At 41.0% G+C, this 16,142-nt stretch overlaps 1 protein-coding gene and 3 non-coding genes across 4 annotated transcripts; all 4 read left to right on the top strand.

Moving 5' to 3' along the window:
- Positions 1-401: 401 nt before the first annotated feature.
- On the top strand, positions 402-15,820 carry LOC139548826 (T-complex protein 1 subunit zeta). The gene is made up of 14 exons (XM_071358690.1): positions 402-651; positions 5,386-5,449; positions 5,698-5,832; positions 6,087-6,260; positions 11,538-11,641; positions 11,742-11,852; positions 12,266-12,425; positions 12,745-12,827; positions 13,116-13,212; positions 13,519-13,666; positions 14,444-14,577; positions 15,004-15,106; positions 15,246-15,318; positions 15,430-15,820. Exons 1-14 carry the CDS (start codon positions 515-517, stop codon positions 15,500-15,502), a joined length of 1,596 nt encoding a protein of 531 aa, XP_071214791.1. The 5' UTR covers positions 402-514; the 3' UTR covers positions 15,503-15,820.
- On the top strand, positions 5,476-5,614 carry LOC139549861 (small nucleolar RNA SNORA22). Its single transcript, XR_011669952.1, has one exon. It is a non-coding gene; the product is annotated as a small nucleolar RNA SNORA22 (small nucleolar RNA).
- On the top strand, positions 11,911-12,039 carry LOC139549860 (small nucleolar RNA SNORA15). The gene has a single exon (XR_011669951.1). It is a non-coding gene; the product is annotated as a small nucleolar RNA SNORA15 (small nucleolar RNA).
- LOC139549859 (small nucleolar RNA SNORA15) lies at positions 13,853-13,986 on the top strand. The gene has a single exon (XR_011669950.1). It is a non-coding gene; the product is annotated as a small nucleolar RNA SNORA15 (small nucleolar RNA).
- Positions 15,821-16,142: the final 322 nt, after the last annotated feature.

Raw genomic sequence — 16,142 nt, 5'->3', positions numbered from 1 at the left:
CTACGCAGTGGTGGCCTAATGCCACGATCAGTATAGCGACCCCAATTGCATTGTCTTTTTGACAGTGTGACCAATGACATCTCTTTTTACATCTACATTTGCTTTTTATGTTCATACTCATAACATTTCATTTTACACATGTGCAATACAAAGTTGTTGCTCATGACGGTAGAGCTTAGAAAGGCGCAGTGCACTTTTAAATTGATTTATACATCACATACATTGATAAACAGCTCAGTTTGAACAGATTAGCACTATGTCCCGTTCAGCGCCAAATTGAATATCGTGAACTAACAGGTTGACTCCTTCTTTCGATATTTGAGTGAACTGTTGTTCCACCAATCAGGGTAATTTGGACTTCCGTCTAACAGCTGGCCAATGAAATACAGTAAGGCGGGACCACTGTCAATTTCCGCACGTGAAGCCCAGAGAGTTCCAGAAACCGGCCTCTGTTAGTTTAGCCGTTACTGTAAATTATATAGCGTGGATTAACTGAATAGCTCATGTTTACACCATGACTGCAATAAAGGCATTAAACCCGAAAGCTGAGGTGGCCCGTGCTCAAGCCGCTCTTGCAGTAAATATCAGCGCTGCGCGTGGTCTTCAGGATGTGCTCAAAAGTAATTTGGGACCAAAAGGAACAATGAAAATGTGAGTGCGACTTGTCATGCTAGCTAGCATGCTACTACTACTGCTGCTAGCTTTAGCTAGCATCGTGGTAGCCTGGCAGCCAGTAGGCCATTTATGGTATTAAACATTTTTCTTTTGTCAGATCCATTGTAGACAGTCATTTCTAAGAAACTCATAACTTGCTAGATAGTGGATTTCCTAGCCAGCTCCAAAATACTTGTTTTAACTAACGTTACAGTTAGTTAGCTTTGATTTAGCTAGCCGAATATGTACATCATAGGAACCTACCGTTACTAGTACAGTAGTAACGTTACTCCTTAAAGGGATACTTCAGGATTTTGGTAATGAAGGCCTTTATCTAACGTTACTTCTCCAGAGTCGGGTAAGTCGTGGATACCATGTTTATGTCTCTGCGTGCAGTTTGAAGGAAGTTGCTAACTTACGTTAGCGCTAGCACAATTGAACAATGAACTAGCATTAGAACAATCACTAAAAGTCTGAGCATAGCCGCGGATATTTATATGTTTATATATATATATATATATTTATATCTCACACACACAGTACCAGTCAAAAGTTTGGGCACCTACTCATGCCAGTTTTTTTATATTCTTTTAAAAAAAAATTTTTTTATTACTGTCTACATTGTAGAATAAGAGTGAAGACATCAAAACTATGAAATGACACATGGAATCATGTAATAACCAAAAAAGTGTTAAACAAATCAAAATATATTTTGAGGTTCTTAAAAGTAGCCACCCTTTGCCTTTATGACAGCTTTGCAAACTCTATCACAGTGCTAAATCATACTGGCTGGATTTCTGCATGCTTGAACTCCAATAACTCAGATACACATGAAAACATGAAATGACCTTGGGAATCGATTGAACATCACTCAGATGCACAAAAACAATATAACATAAAAAATGGGTGAAGCTTATCTTTAACCATAATCTAACCCCTAGTAGGATGGACACATGACATTTTTAACAATGCTTTTTTCTAATAAAAACTAGTTCATTGCATCCGTGCTGGAGCCCAGTTTCATAATATTACCATATGTCCCAGTTGCCTGCCATAGTTTTAAAGTAATCATGAAAAAACAGGCCTTAATTTAGGGCGTTTTTCACCCTGCCAGCTCCTATTAGTTCTGTTGAGCACTATGGCACCAACTTGCCTTCCGAACGTTCTAATCTCAGTTTATTGTTCAACGTCACAATGCCTGCTTTGCTATTATTGGCAATGGAGACCTGCTCACATTGTTTATAGTTCTAATCTAAACAACAAAAAATTACTCATGGAACTCTGAGGTCGTCCCATTGTTTACTATAGGGAAATATACAGTTGAAGTCGGAAGTTTACATACACCTTAGCCAAATACATTTAAACTCAGTTTTTCACAATTTCTGACATTTAATCCAAGTAAAAATGCCCTGTTTTAGGTCAGTTAGGATCACCACTTTATTTTAAGAATGTGAAATGTCAGAATAATAGAGAGAATTATTTATTTCAGCTTTTATTTCTTTCATCACATTCCCAGTGGGTCAGAAGTTTACATAACCTCAATTATTATTTGGTAGCATTCGGGTAGCATTCCACAAGTTTCCCACAATAAGTTGGGTGAATTTTGGCCCATTATTCCTGACAGAGATGGTGTAACTGAGTCAGGTTTGTAGGCTTCCTTGCTCACACACACCTTTTCAGTTCTGCCCACACATTTTCTATGCGATTGAAGTCAGGGCTTTGTGATGGCCACTCCAATACCTTGACTTTGTTGTCCTTAAGCCATTTTGCCACAACTTTGGAAGTATGCTTTGGGTCATTGTCCATTTGGAAGACCCATTTGCGACCAAGCTTTAACTTCCTGACTGATGTCTTGAGATGTTGCTTCAATATATCCACATAATTTTCCATCCTCATGTTGCCATCTATTTTGTGAAGTGCACCAGTCCGTCATGCAGCAAAGCACCCCCATAACATGCTGTCACCCCCGTGCTTCACGGTTGGGATGGTGTTCTTCGGCTTGCAAGCGTCCCCCTTTTTCCTCCAAACATAACGATGGTCATTATGGCCAAACAGTTATATATTTGTTCCACCAGACCAGAGGACATTTCTCCAAAAAGTATGATCTTTGTCCCCATGTGCAGTTGCAAGCCGTAGTCTGGCTTTTTTATGGCAGTTTTGGCGCAGCGGCTTCCTTGCTGAGCGGCCTTTCAGGTTATGTCGATATAGGACTTGTTTTACTGTGGATACTTTTGGACCTGTTTCCACCAGCATCTTCACAAGGTCCTTTGCTGTTCTAGGATTGATTTGCACTTTTCGCACCACAGTACGTTTATCTCTAGGAGACAGAACGCGTCTCCTTCCTGAGGGGTATGATGGCTGCATTGTCCCATGGTGTTTATACTTGCATAAAATTGTTCGTACAGATGAACGTTGTACCTTCATCTTCCCAAAGATAAACCAGACTTGTGGAGGTCTACATTTTTTTATATTTTTTAATCTGAGGTCTTGGCTGATTTCTTTTGATTTTCCCATGATGTCAAGCAAAGAGGCACTGAGTTTGAAGTTAGGCCTTGAAATACATCCACAGGTACACCTCCAATTGACTCAAATGATGTCAATTAGCCAATCAGAAGCTTCTAAAGCCATGACATTTTCTGCAATTTTCCAAGCTGTTTAAATGCACAGTCGACTTAGTGTATGTGAACTTCTGACCCACTGGAATTGTGATACAGTGAATAATAATATAAGTGAAATAATCTGTCTGTAAACAATTGTTGGAAAAGTCACTTGTGTCATGCACAAAGTAGATGTCCTAACCGACTTGCGAAAACTATAGTTTGTTAACAAGAAATTTGTAGAGTGGTTGAAAAACGAGTTTTAATGACTCCAACCTAAGTGTATGTAAACTTCCGACTTCAACTGTAGGTATGTCTGTCTATTTTTCCAAATTTCTTGCAGTGTGTATGAATATATATATATTTTTTAAATTGGACACCATTTTAATCATGAGAATCTCTTTCTTATTATGTAAGGCTCGGCAGTGTATCTCATTGTCATCAAATGCTAGCCCTGAAATACCTTTCGCCCTTGGAACGCTGAGCTCCCCCCATTGTTTTCCTTTGGAGAAGCATGCTGGTATATTTCACCAAATATCTCGCAATGTGTATATTTAGATTTTTTCCAATTCTCATTTTAATCATGAGAATCTCCTCTTGAATTATGTAAGGCTGGGCAGTGTATCTCGTTGTCATTAAATGCTAGACCAGAAATAGTCAGAAGTTGCCATTTTTTTCCTACTTCCTCGTTATGCAGACATAAAGCACACTTGGCACCATCGAGGTTTCTACAAAAGTTGTTATTTTTCAGTTTTGTCCTAAGGACAGATTGTAGTGGTCAAATCATCGAGGTTTCTACAAAAGTTGTTATTTTTCAGTTTTGTCCTAAGGACAGATTGTAGTGGTCAAATAAAAAGGGATACATTTTCTTGGTGCCATTTAGGCGAAATGGAATTCTAAGCATCACTCCAGTCAAAACAGCCTCTGCGAACCTTCCAATCCCTTCATTTGCTATGGGCTCGCACAAGAGTTCCAGCTTAGCCAATGTTCTTTTGCTATTTTCAGCCTTGGGTGAATTTTGACTCGTTCTATTGTCCAGCCTACCCCTAGCCTAGGTAACGTTATCCAGCAAGCTAACGTTTGCCACAACTAATTGGAATTTGTAACATATCCTAACAATTTGCTAAACATATGGTATGTTTCGAATTCGTAACATATACAAAATGAATACCATACGAATCGTAACATACTAAATGTTGTGTCTCGGCTTTATGTAAAGAATCATACAAAATTCTCTGAGACCAGGTTGGGGAAGTAGATAAAGGACCTAATTGACAAAATCCCAAAGTATCCCTTTAAGGTCTAAGGACATCGCATGTTCTTTTTAGAGGTAGACTGGCTCTGACAGCCAAATGCTCCATCTAAATGTGAATTGACTCTCAATTGCTCTATGGTTCTAGAAACATGAAGCCCTTTACTTTCATATTACATCAAAAATAATTTCACAAATGCTAAATATACACTATTTTAACCGGCTTTATCACAGTTGCAGCCAGCAGCATTTTTCAGTGACAACACGTTTCTGGAGGCCTTCCGTTACACACAGGTGTTTGGTAGATGGCTAACGCTAGATGGCTAATTAGCACAGGTGGTCCCTCTGTCTTCCATAAACACACGCTGTAACATGGATATATGACCATATGGGAACACTAACCCAATAAAGGTGTTTACCAATGTAACCTTTTTTGTATTTTGAAAATGATTTCTCGCTGATATGAAAGATACGGTTTCCAAAACCGTATTGCAAGCAATTCGTGTTAACGTTCAGAACGAACGCTGGGCTCCTAACAAAACTCACCCATACAGAAGATGCCTTTGTCCAATGACTCTTATGTGTAATGGAACTGAGTTATGATCAAGGGCTATGATTTAGCTAGCTGGAATATCAGGGAGTGGTTTTACAATAGGCACTGGATTATCTGACCAATGGTATTAGTTAGAAAGGATAATCAGCAGACACCTAGGCCCTTTAGACACTAACTTAAAAGCTGACTTTATCATAGTTTATATACAACTAGTCTTATTGCCTTCTAGCTATACTCACATGATTAGAGACATAAGCCTACAATGCATCTAGTAATGTATTAAATATGCAAACATGACTAACAAATTATTTTTGTGTGCTTGCTTGCAGGCTTGTATCAGGGGCTGGTGACATAAAGCTGACCAAAGATGGTAATGTCTTGTTGCACGAAATGGTAAGAAAAATGTTCTCATGAGTTTGATGCACAGTGAACACCCATGTCTGCTTCTTTTGTATCTCCCCTGGATTTTACTCTGTGCTTGAGTAAAGTTTGGTCTGTGACCTCTGTATTGGAGGAGTTGCATTCTCCTCCACATGTATTCAACAAACCAGTACATTTCATCTAACAGCTGTAACCTTACTAAGTGTGAGATGGATTGCTTCATATTCTTGCTTTGACAGTTATGTATTTTCTTCAATCAGCAAATCCAGCATCCGACAGCATCCTTGATTGCCAAAGTGGCTACGGCACAGGATGACATCACAGGTGACGGTACAACATCCAATGTGCTCATCATTGGGGAGCTCCTGAAACAAGCAGACCTGTATGTGTCAGAGGTGAGATTTGGCTTGGGGGAAGCCTCCAACATGTCATTGAAATACCCTTTTCAACACTGGTAGTTTCCTTGTTGAAAGAAGGGATTTTGATAAAGAATTTCATTTTTAGCAAGGTTGTGTGATAGTTAATTGATAAATGTAGAATCAGTGCCACTAAAGCAGGTTGCAGAATCTGCATCCCAGTACCATTAGTTAACCCCCTATTCCTGTGGTTTTTCCCCCAACCGGTTTTGTGATTTTCCTCCACCAAAAAGGGTCTCCACCCACGGATAATAGCAGAAGGTTTTGAGGCAGCCAAGGAAAAGGCTCTGGAGGTGCTGGAGGAGATGAAGGTGACCAGAGAGATGGACAGAGAGACCCTCATCCACGTGGCCCGCACCTCCCTCAGAACCAAGGTCCATGCTGAGCTGGCTGATCTCCTCACAGAGGTAGGAGTGTGTGTTTGACTGTTTGTTGTGAGTGGTGGGTTGGAGAGTTCATGAATCTGGCTTACATTACTTTATTGCTCTTCAAGCAAGCACTTGTCCAAATCTGTGTTCAAACGATTTGACATCTTTCAAATACTTAGAGCAGGGATGGGTAACTCCAGTCCGTGGGGGACAGAGTGATGTCACACTTTTCACACTTCTCAAGCAAACAGCTGATTTTAAACTTATTGCATTCTAATCATGATATTCATTTTAGCTGATTTACTTCAGTCAGGTGCTGTTGCACTGTATACCAGTACCAAAACGTCATGATACTTATGATACCAACATTTTAGAATACCGTAGTAACGTTTCATATGATACTACTGACTTTTTTAGCCCTACCGTTCTAAAGAACCTGAGGGCACCTGTTGATAAAATGTTTTATAAAGTCAGTTTTGTTAAAAAATAGGTGAATCTAAGCAACAGTCACTAGTCTCTTGAATGTGCACGTCCAAAAATAGCCACTTCACTTTTATGCGCATATCACATGTGGCAGTTGTAATCTGCCAGCCGCATCCCCTACCAGCCACCCTTCTCACCTGCTTCTCTCCGTTCGCTCTTCACGCGTCTCTATTCCTCCGCCAGTTTAAAAAAATTATATAATTTAGCCGTGATGACGAGCGGGGATACAGACCCCGATGAGTCTTCTGTTAGATTTGTACATTTGAGCTCATCCAGTTTATTCTCCAATGATTGCACATTGGCCAATAGGAAGTATGGTTGAGGCGGGTTACCCACTCGCCCACAAAATCTCACAAGGCACCCTGACCTGTGTCCCCTGTACCTGCGTCTTCTCTTCATGCGAATGATGGAGATTTGGGCGTGGTTGGGTATAGAGTAAATCCTTCGCGTCCGACTCGTTAAAGAAAAAATCTTGGTCGAGGTGAGTAATCGCTGTTCTGATATCCAGAAGATCCTTTCGGTCATAAGAGACAGTGGCAGAAACATTATGTACAAAATAAGTTAAAAACAACGTGAAAAAAAAAAAATAAGCTAGCTAAATATACATGAACGTTTCATGTGTTTCGGCCTGTCCCCAATTAATATAGTTGGTTCAGAGTTCGTTTTGATATTTCAACCTGCATGTCTGGTCGCATCTGCTGTGGATGTACAAAATCAACATCCGCACGATGGTGATACGCGCGTGCCCGGTCTAGACGGCATGTAGTGTTTTAAAAGTTGGGAGTATGTGTGTTTGTGGGAGAGTGGTGTGTGTTTAAGAGTGCATGTTAACTGAATAGTGAAGGTTTCATGCAGTGTTTTCCCCTTACTGACACAATGACATGCAGATCATTATGCATGTGTATCACAGGCGGTTGGTGGCAGCTTTATTAGGGGAGGATGGGCTCGTGGTAATGGCTGGAGCGCATTTGGTGGATTGGTGTCAAACACATGGTTTCTATTAGTGATGCGCTGATTTTGCGGCCTTTTAAGCATTCTAGTACAGTTAAATAGTTATCACACACATGGACGCAGCGGTTTAAGGCACTGCAACTCAGTGCAAGAGGCGTCACTACAGTCCTTGGTTCGAATCCAGGCTGTATCACATCCGGCCTTGATTGGGAGTCCCATAGGGCGGCGCACAATTGGCCCAGCGTTGGCCGGGGTAGGCCGTCATTGTAAATACGATTTTGTTCTTAACTAACTTGCCTAGTTAAATAAAGGTTACACACACCACACTCACCAAAAAGTAATTTTGTTGGCATTTACATATGTCCCCATTACCAGTAAAACATAATCAAAACCGATTTCTTTCACTTACTTGCTGTGCTGTTTCGTTGTTAATTTGTTGTTTCATTCTCAACCAGGATTTCTATAAAATGCCGTTTGGGTCTTTGCGTGTCAAATAACAATATTTGACCAATCAGGACCTGAATATGACTGCACGTCACATAATAAATTAACACGTTCATACATTTTTTACGTAGTTATTACACATTGATTACGCTATCACTCGTATTTCATGTCACACCGATTCATTCATCGATACGTATGCTATGATGCTGGTTGTCTCACTCACCTACAGTGCTGGTCATAAAAATGTAATAAAAAAGCTAGCTAGCTCATGGATGCAAACCATGTTCTTCCCCAAAAACATAGCAAAACATCTGTTTCAGTAGCTATAGTTAGCTAGCTAACTATAAAGCTAGGTATCATCTAAAATAACCCTAATTTAGAAGACTGTTCTCATCTGATTAATGGTGGTGGGTAGGGTTGCACATTTTGGGGATTATTCAGACGTGGAAACTTTCCATGGGAATTAACAGAAATGTATGCAAACTAATATTAATTCCATTTAAATATAGATGTTTTTTGCATTGGATATATTTATCATATGGAGACAGAAACATAAACCTTTTTACCTTATCATAAGTAGACATACTTGCAAATGATTAAATCCTTCCAATAGAAATAAAAACAATTTAGTTAAGAATTGAACTTTAATTAAATGAGTTCACTCTTCACATGGGATGATTTCACGGAACAACAAAAAGGGTATATTGAATGATCCCCAATGATCCATCGCATCTCCCAAAAATGTTTCGAACATCTGTAAAATGATAGTCCAGAAACTAAAGCTTTGGTTGTCTTCCTCACAGGCTCCCATGTCTTCTCACTGGACCTCTTCAATGTCCACCTCTTGAACCTCAGATGCTGAGGCCTCATCTCCACTGTCACTTTCCAACCTTGTTGAGGATGGCTCGTTGTCAAGCTCAAAAAGCCTCAAATTTGCCCAGGTGGCCACCAACTTTTCAACCCTTGTATTGGTCAGCCTGTTGTGTGCTTTGGTGTGTGTGTTCCCAAACAAGGACCAGTTGCGCTCTGAGGCGGCTGATGTTGGTGGGATTTGGAGGATAATGGGGGCAACAGGGGAAAGAGCCTCAGATCCACAAAGTCCCTTCCACCAGGTGGATGTTGAGATATGTTGGCACGACTGCCATATTGCATCTCCATCCCAAAGCCCTTGATTTGAAGTGTACTTCACCAGACTGCTAAGAACCTTGCCCTCATCCAGGCCAAGGTGGTGAGACACAGCAGGGATGACACCATATAGACCATGTTCGATCTCTGCACCATACAGGCTTCTCTTGCCAGCATACTTGGGGTCCAACATGTACACTGCGGCATGTATGGGCTTCAGGCAGAAGTCTTCATGGTTTTTGATGTATTTCAGAACTGCAGTTTACTCTGCTTGGAGCAACAGTTAGTGGGCAGGGCAGTACGGATTTCTTCTCTTACATCTGCAAGCAGAGTCTGAACATCAGACAGGATGGCATTGTCTCCCTCAATCCATGCAATGTCTTCTGCTATAGGTTTCTGGCTGCTTACCACTCTCTCCCAAAATATACAATCCAGGAGGATCCTCTTGATGGGGCTGTCCATATCGGCAAACTGTGATATGGCCATTTCTTGAAGAGACTCCTTCCTCTCCAGGAGACTGTCAAACATGACAACACCACCCTAACGGGTGTTGCTGGGCAGCTTCAATGTGGTGTTCTTATTCTTCTCACTTTGCTTGGTGAGGTAGGTTGCTGCTATAACTTGATGACCATTCACATACCTAACCATTTCCTTGGCTCTCTTGTAGAGTGTATTCATTGTTTTCAGTGCCATGATGTCCTTGAGGAGCAGATTCAATGCATGAGCAGCACAGCCAATGGGTGTGATGTGAGGGTAGGACTCCTCCACTTTAGACCAAGCAGCCTTCATGTATGCAGCATTGTCTGTCACTAGTGCAAATGCCTTCTGTGGTCCAAGGTCATTGACTGCCTTCAACTCATCTGCAATGTAGAGACCGGTGTGTCTGTGCTGTTGTAGAATACTGGTTGAGGGGTGGAGATGATGTAGTTAATTATTCTTTGCACACAAACATTCGACCACCCATCAGAGATGATTGCAATAGTTTGCTTTCTCTGATTTGCTTGACCTTCACTTGAACTCTGTTGAACTCTGCATCCAGCAAATGAGTAGAGAAAGCAAAAACTATCTAGCAGAAATTGTTAACAAGTTAGAAATGATTTAAACACACTTTGCTGTAGGCTACTATTTACTAGTTAACAAAAAATCATGTATGTCATAAAATATTCACCCCACCCAGTATTGTAATCAAAACTTACCAGAAAGCATGTAGTCCTTGGCTCAGACAGTATAGTAGTGTGGGCTCAATAGCATCTCATTAGTGTGCAAGATCTTGAGAATCAGCTGTACATGTGATGGAAGAATGCATTGTGCATGCAGAGGGTTGCAATTCCATAGTTTAACCAAAATATGCCACAAGACCTTGTGTATCGGCAGTGCTACTGATAGTAGTGGTGGCGCTTGGCTTGCACGTGCAAATTCAGATCACACAACATTCTATAATAGAACTGTCATTTGACGTGTCAAATTAACCGCTTATTTAACGTGTCAAATAGTGTTTGACGTGTATAATTTTTGACACGCAGACCCAAACGGTGTTCCATAGTATGTTGTGAAGCTAATAGCAGTGACGCTATTACTGTGGTACTCCGATAGGGCAACATCTTAAAAATAGCGCACTTGATAATGTTAGTGTGTACCGGTGCTCGACCAGTCGCGAAAGCCAACATCACCCACGACAGAAAACGTTTGCTTGTTAAGGGCAATGAATTCCATTATCTTGCTGTTTTTATGGATTTCGCCATTTGAGTTGTCTCACGGAAATTTTCTTTCAAATGACTGCTCGATCCACACAGCAGACATTGTGGGTTAGGTTAGGAATTCTGTGTTGCACAACATTTTACATGGCGTCATTACGTCATTTACCTACATTATATAGGTATGCACATCAACTTTGACATCGGGCCGATACCGATGTTGGCATTTTTAGCTAATATCGTCCGATTTCGATATGTTCACCGATACATTGTGCATCTTTAGTTTCTATGTGTTTTATGCCTTTCCATTTGTGCCGTTCCAGCCATTATTATGAGTTGTCCTCCCTTCAGCAGCCTCCACTGATGTATATTCCTTCTTCCCATTCAATGTCTGTGTTGTATTGAGTAGAAGTGTGAATTTCAGTGACAGGTTTTTGGAGAACTAATAGCAAACGTGAACAAGCGTCCGGGGCGAGCATGACGCTAGGCAACTTTTTTGTTGTTGTTGACTCTGTGGACAAGCTCAATCAAGCAATACTATAATTGCTGTACTTGTCATCTGATTGTATGATAAGTACATCTAATAACTTCACCCCCTCACTTTGAGGATATTTTACAGGCTGTGGTGGATGCTGTGCTGGCTATCCACAGACCCAACGAGCCTATTGATCTGTTCATGGTGGAGATCATGGAGATGAAGCATAAGACTGACAGCGACACACAGTGAGTGTACATCTCTCTCATACACACTCACCTGACAGTCACTGACACGGAGTACATTCAAATTGTGTCCAACATTGTGACTTTTGTGTCCCCTCCCTAGGCTGATACGAGGCCTGGTGTTGGACCACGGTGCCCGTCATCCTGACATGAAGAAACGGGTGGAGGATGCCTTTGTGCTCACTTGCAACGCCTCTTTGGAATATGAGAAAACGTCAGTATAATGTTGGCGCAGCTAGCTTTGCCTTTTACGAGCTGGAATATATTTGTAAGCATGGACAAATTCTGTGTTAGTCAGTAGTAGATGCATTCAGACAACATGCAAAAGCATCCTTTCACTTCTTTACTAAGGTGAGTGCTGTCTTGTGCCTCACCTACTGCATGGAGAAGTTAATACAAGTACAGCAGTTGAGTTCATTTAAGAGATGAGGCAAAGCTCTTTTTAAGCAGCAATGAATTTTGGTCATTGGAAAGTCACTATTTTTAGGATGTAACTACTACAGTAAGGGGGCTTGTGGTGTGTTCGCCTATGTTGTATACTTTCCAAATGGAGTGTCCTCGGCAGTTTGTGAAAAGAGCATGGGTTTATAAACTGTCAGTTCGCATAAACCCCTGCTTTACTTTCAGCGAGGTGAACTCTGGCTTCTTCTACAAGAGTGCTGGCGAGAGGGAGAAGCTGGTGGCTGCTGAAAGGAAGTTCATTGAGGAGCGCGTGAAGAAGATCATCGAGCTCAAGAATGCAGTGTGTGCTGATAACAATAAAGGCTTTGTGGTCCTCAACCAGAAGGTATGACCAGGAAGTTGCTTTTTTCGCCAGTGAAGAAATTATTTTGGAAATGTGGACTGCTCTATCAATCTTTCAAAGGAAATTATTTGAATACTCATGCAATACTATGACGGTACAGTGAACACCCTTGTGTGCTTTCTTTGTAGCTCCACTGGAGCTAAAGTAGTGTGGTCTGTGACCTCTACATTGGCGGCGCTGCATTCTCCTCCACATGTATTCAGCAGACCAGTACATTCAGTGTTGCACCATATTAAAGTTGTATTGATTGGAACTATATTTTTGATATTTAATGAACCCAACTGTATTTTCCTCCTCACAGGGAATTGATCCATATTCCCTGGATGCTCTGGCCAAAGAGGGCATTGTAGCTCTGCGTAGGACCAAGAGGAGGAACATGGAAAGGTAAAATAAATATAGCCTGCCTCCATGTTTGTTTACAAGCTTGAACAGTGCATTTTGCTGAGGTACACTTCTTAGGCTTGGACCAATTATGTTACTCTTGTCAGTGGTAAAATCAGTCAGATACAATGCAAAAGCATATTTTCACTGCTACTTTACTAAATGTGAGTGCAGTCCTGTGCCTCACCTACTCAGTGGAGGAGTGAATACAATGTGTCTGTGTTACTACTTTCGAATGATTTACTTTGTCTTGTTGACCTGTCTGCCCCCGGTCTCTTCCCCTCACCCCAGACTCACCCTGGCTTGTGGAGGTATCGCCATGAACTCTTTTGAAGACCTCACTCCAGAATGCCTGGGCCAGGCTGGTCTTGTCTATGAACACACACTGGTGAGTTAACATGCTGGTTCTTTACTTCATGACCAGAACAAGCAATCATAAATGGTCTATATCAGTCTGCTTCCCAAACAGTTGGTACAGAATTCCTCCTGTTGTGTGTGGAATCACTGTCCAAATTCACCACACTGAGTAAGGATACTAAAGGGGCCTATCAGCTTGCCTTGTCCCTTCTTTCCAATACTATGAAAATCTATGATTTGGTAAAAATGTGTATAAGATATCATGATGGTGAAAGATGTAATGTTGTGGTTTATCATGAAGTTAAATATGTAATGTAGTGGTTTCTCCCCCATACAGGGTGAGGAGAAGTACACATTCATAGAGAAGTGTGGGAACCCCCGGTCAGTGACCCTGCTGGTGAAGGGACCCAACAAACACACCCTGACCCAGATCAAAGACGCAGTCAGGGACGGGCTCAGGGCCGTCAAGAACGCCATCGAGGACGGTACGTAACGCTGCAATGGAAGTTCAAACCCTGTTCATCTGGCACTCCAGGCAGGATAAATCAGAAACTATTTGAATCCTGCTCTGTTAGGCTTTACCATAAGATGATCGATTGAGTGGGGGAGTCTTTGTTTTTAACAAGATGTGGCTGAATCTGTAAATGCTGATTGCTGAAATAAATGTGTAGGCATGGATGAATTCTGTGTCACTCTGTCAGTAGTGGATGCAGTCAGACACCATGCAAAAGCATCCTTTCACTTCTTTACTAAGAGTGGGTGCTGTCCTGTGCCTCACCTACTCAATAGAGGAGTGAATACAAGTCAAGCTTGGGACTATAAGGTTCTATTTGCTTTTTTGTCTTATTTTATTGCCATATCCTTGTTCTGTTCAATGTTCTCTACTTATGTATATACTTTAAATACCTCAAATCATGTGGTTAAGTTCAAAAGAATACAATATAGGAATTGCTGACACCATTCAAACTAATGAGGGTTCAGAACTTTAAAGCCAATTATCTCAATCATATTTTTGCAGATAGAACCTTATAGTCCTAAGCTCTCGAAGTAGCTAGTTTTAGTGCATACACAAATTTCAGGTTACGTCTCACTGTCAAGTCCCTATAGAATGTTGATTAGCCTGGTCAGATAGCATTCATTCACATCTTCAAACTCCACTTTGCCTCAAATCACTTAATTTTGTTTGTCAATGTGTGCCTGACTGAGCTCTTCAGTACTGCTTATCAGCTGTTCAGAGACTGACCCCAGTGTTGACTTTGCAGGCTGCGTGGTGTCAGGGGCCGGGGCCTTTGAGGTGGCTGTGCATGATGCTCTAATAAAGCACAAACCGTTAGTGAAGGGCCGGGCTCAGCTGGGTGTGCAGGCTTTCGCTGATGCCCTCCTCATCATCCCTAAGGTATGTAATTAGTCTTAAAACAACGGTTTTAAGTGTTCTTATTTTTGTCAATGCCTTCCATGCTTTGACGTTCTATTGATATAACTCTGACAATGAAGGATATCTAGCTTTTAGATTAAGGGATGCTTTGGGATTTTGACAATTAGACCCTTTATCTACTTCCCAAGAGTCGGATGAACTTATGTCTCTGCGTGCAGTTTGAAGAAAGTTGCTAGCTAGTGCAATTGTTAAGTAGTGTTAGCAAGCATTCGATTGTGAAACTACCCCTTAACTTCCTTCATACTAGACACCGAGACACAAATAGTATCCACGAGTTCATCTGGCTCTGGGGAAGTACATAAGTGCCTCATTGACAAAATCCTGAAGGAACCCTTTAAGAGAAGTCTTCCTGTCTACTGTTAATTGACTTTGTTTCTTTCTCTCCAGGTACTAGCCCAGAACTCTGGGTATGATCCAATGGAGACCTTGGTCAAACTCCAGACTGAGTACAAAGAGAGTGGCCAGCTGGTTGGCGTGGACCTGAGCTCTGGTATGGAATGTTTTTTTTCCCTAAAAGCTCAAACTGGGTGTATATATGGCTTTATTTCACATCCAAATGCATCATACCCAATGTCAAATAAAAAAATCTATTAAAATTAACTTTAAATTGACGCATTTCCTTTCTTTAGGTGAACCAATGGTCGCTTCGGAAGCTGGGGTTTGGGATAACTACAGTGTTAAGAAACAACTCCTTCACTCATGGTAAGAAGAACACACCCTTTTAAAATCTCAAATCAGTATTACCCTGTAGATTTAAGAATCAATGACCCTTTGGATTAAACTGTTGTTGATTCGTTTTTTTTCTGTACACAGCACGGTAATAGCCAGCAACATCCTGTTGGTGGATGAGATCATGAGAGCAGGCATGTCATCCCTGAAGGGCTAAGGTCAGAACCGATGACCTCTTGTGGATGACTACCGCTTAAGATTCTAGTTGTTCGAGCAGCCTCATAGAATAACTAGGGGAATAAATGGACCAGTATTAGAAGGTTCTCATCATAGGTGATGAATGGAGAATGCTCTTGTTCCCCTGCTTGTTGATATGTCCCTTCTGTCATATGGACACTCCATTTCATCCCACACGTGTTCTTGTTTTGTTTTTTGCTATGGATCATACCAAGAATGTATAAACCTCACTCTTATCTTAGTATGTAATAAACCTGTAGCTTGGCTCTGTTGAGTTTGCAGCTCATTATAATCAGTCTATTGAGTCTTGTGAGTTAAACATTTGCACAATTTAGGATACACCAATCCAGGTTCAGATTTGTAATAAATAAAATTCATCGAAACATTAACATACATTTTAAGTGTTCTCACACTCTCCCTTAAACAGTTTGCAGTATAACCTACAGTCAAAAGTTTGGACACCTACCTATTCAAAGGTTTCTTTCTATTTTCTACATTATAGAATAGTGAAGACATCAAAACTATGAAATAACTTAAACAAATCAAAATATATTTTCCATTTGAGATTCTTCAAAGTAGCCACGGTTTGCACACTCTCAACCAGCTTCATGAGGTAGTTA

Source organism: Salvelinus alpinus, chromosome 22 (genome assembly GCF_045679555.1).
Source record: "Salvelinus alpinus chromosome 22, SLU_Salpinus.1, whole genome shotgun sequence".
In the NCBI taxonomy this organism is placed as follows: domain Eukaryota; kingdom Metazoa; phylum Chordata; class Actinopteri; order Salmoniformes; family Salmonidae; genus Salvelinus; species Salvelinus alpinus.
Note: the sequence above shows the minus strand (reverse complement) of the source record. Positions and strands in the feature narration are given on the sequence as shown.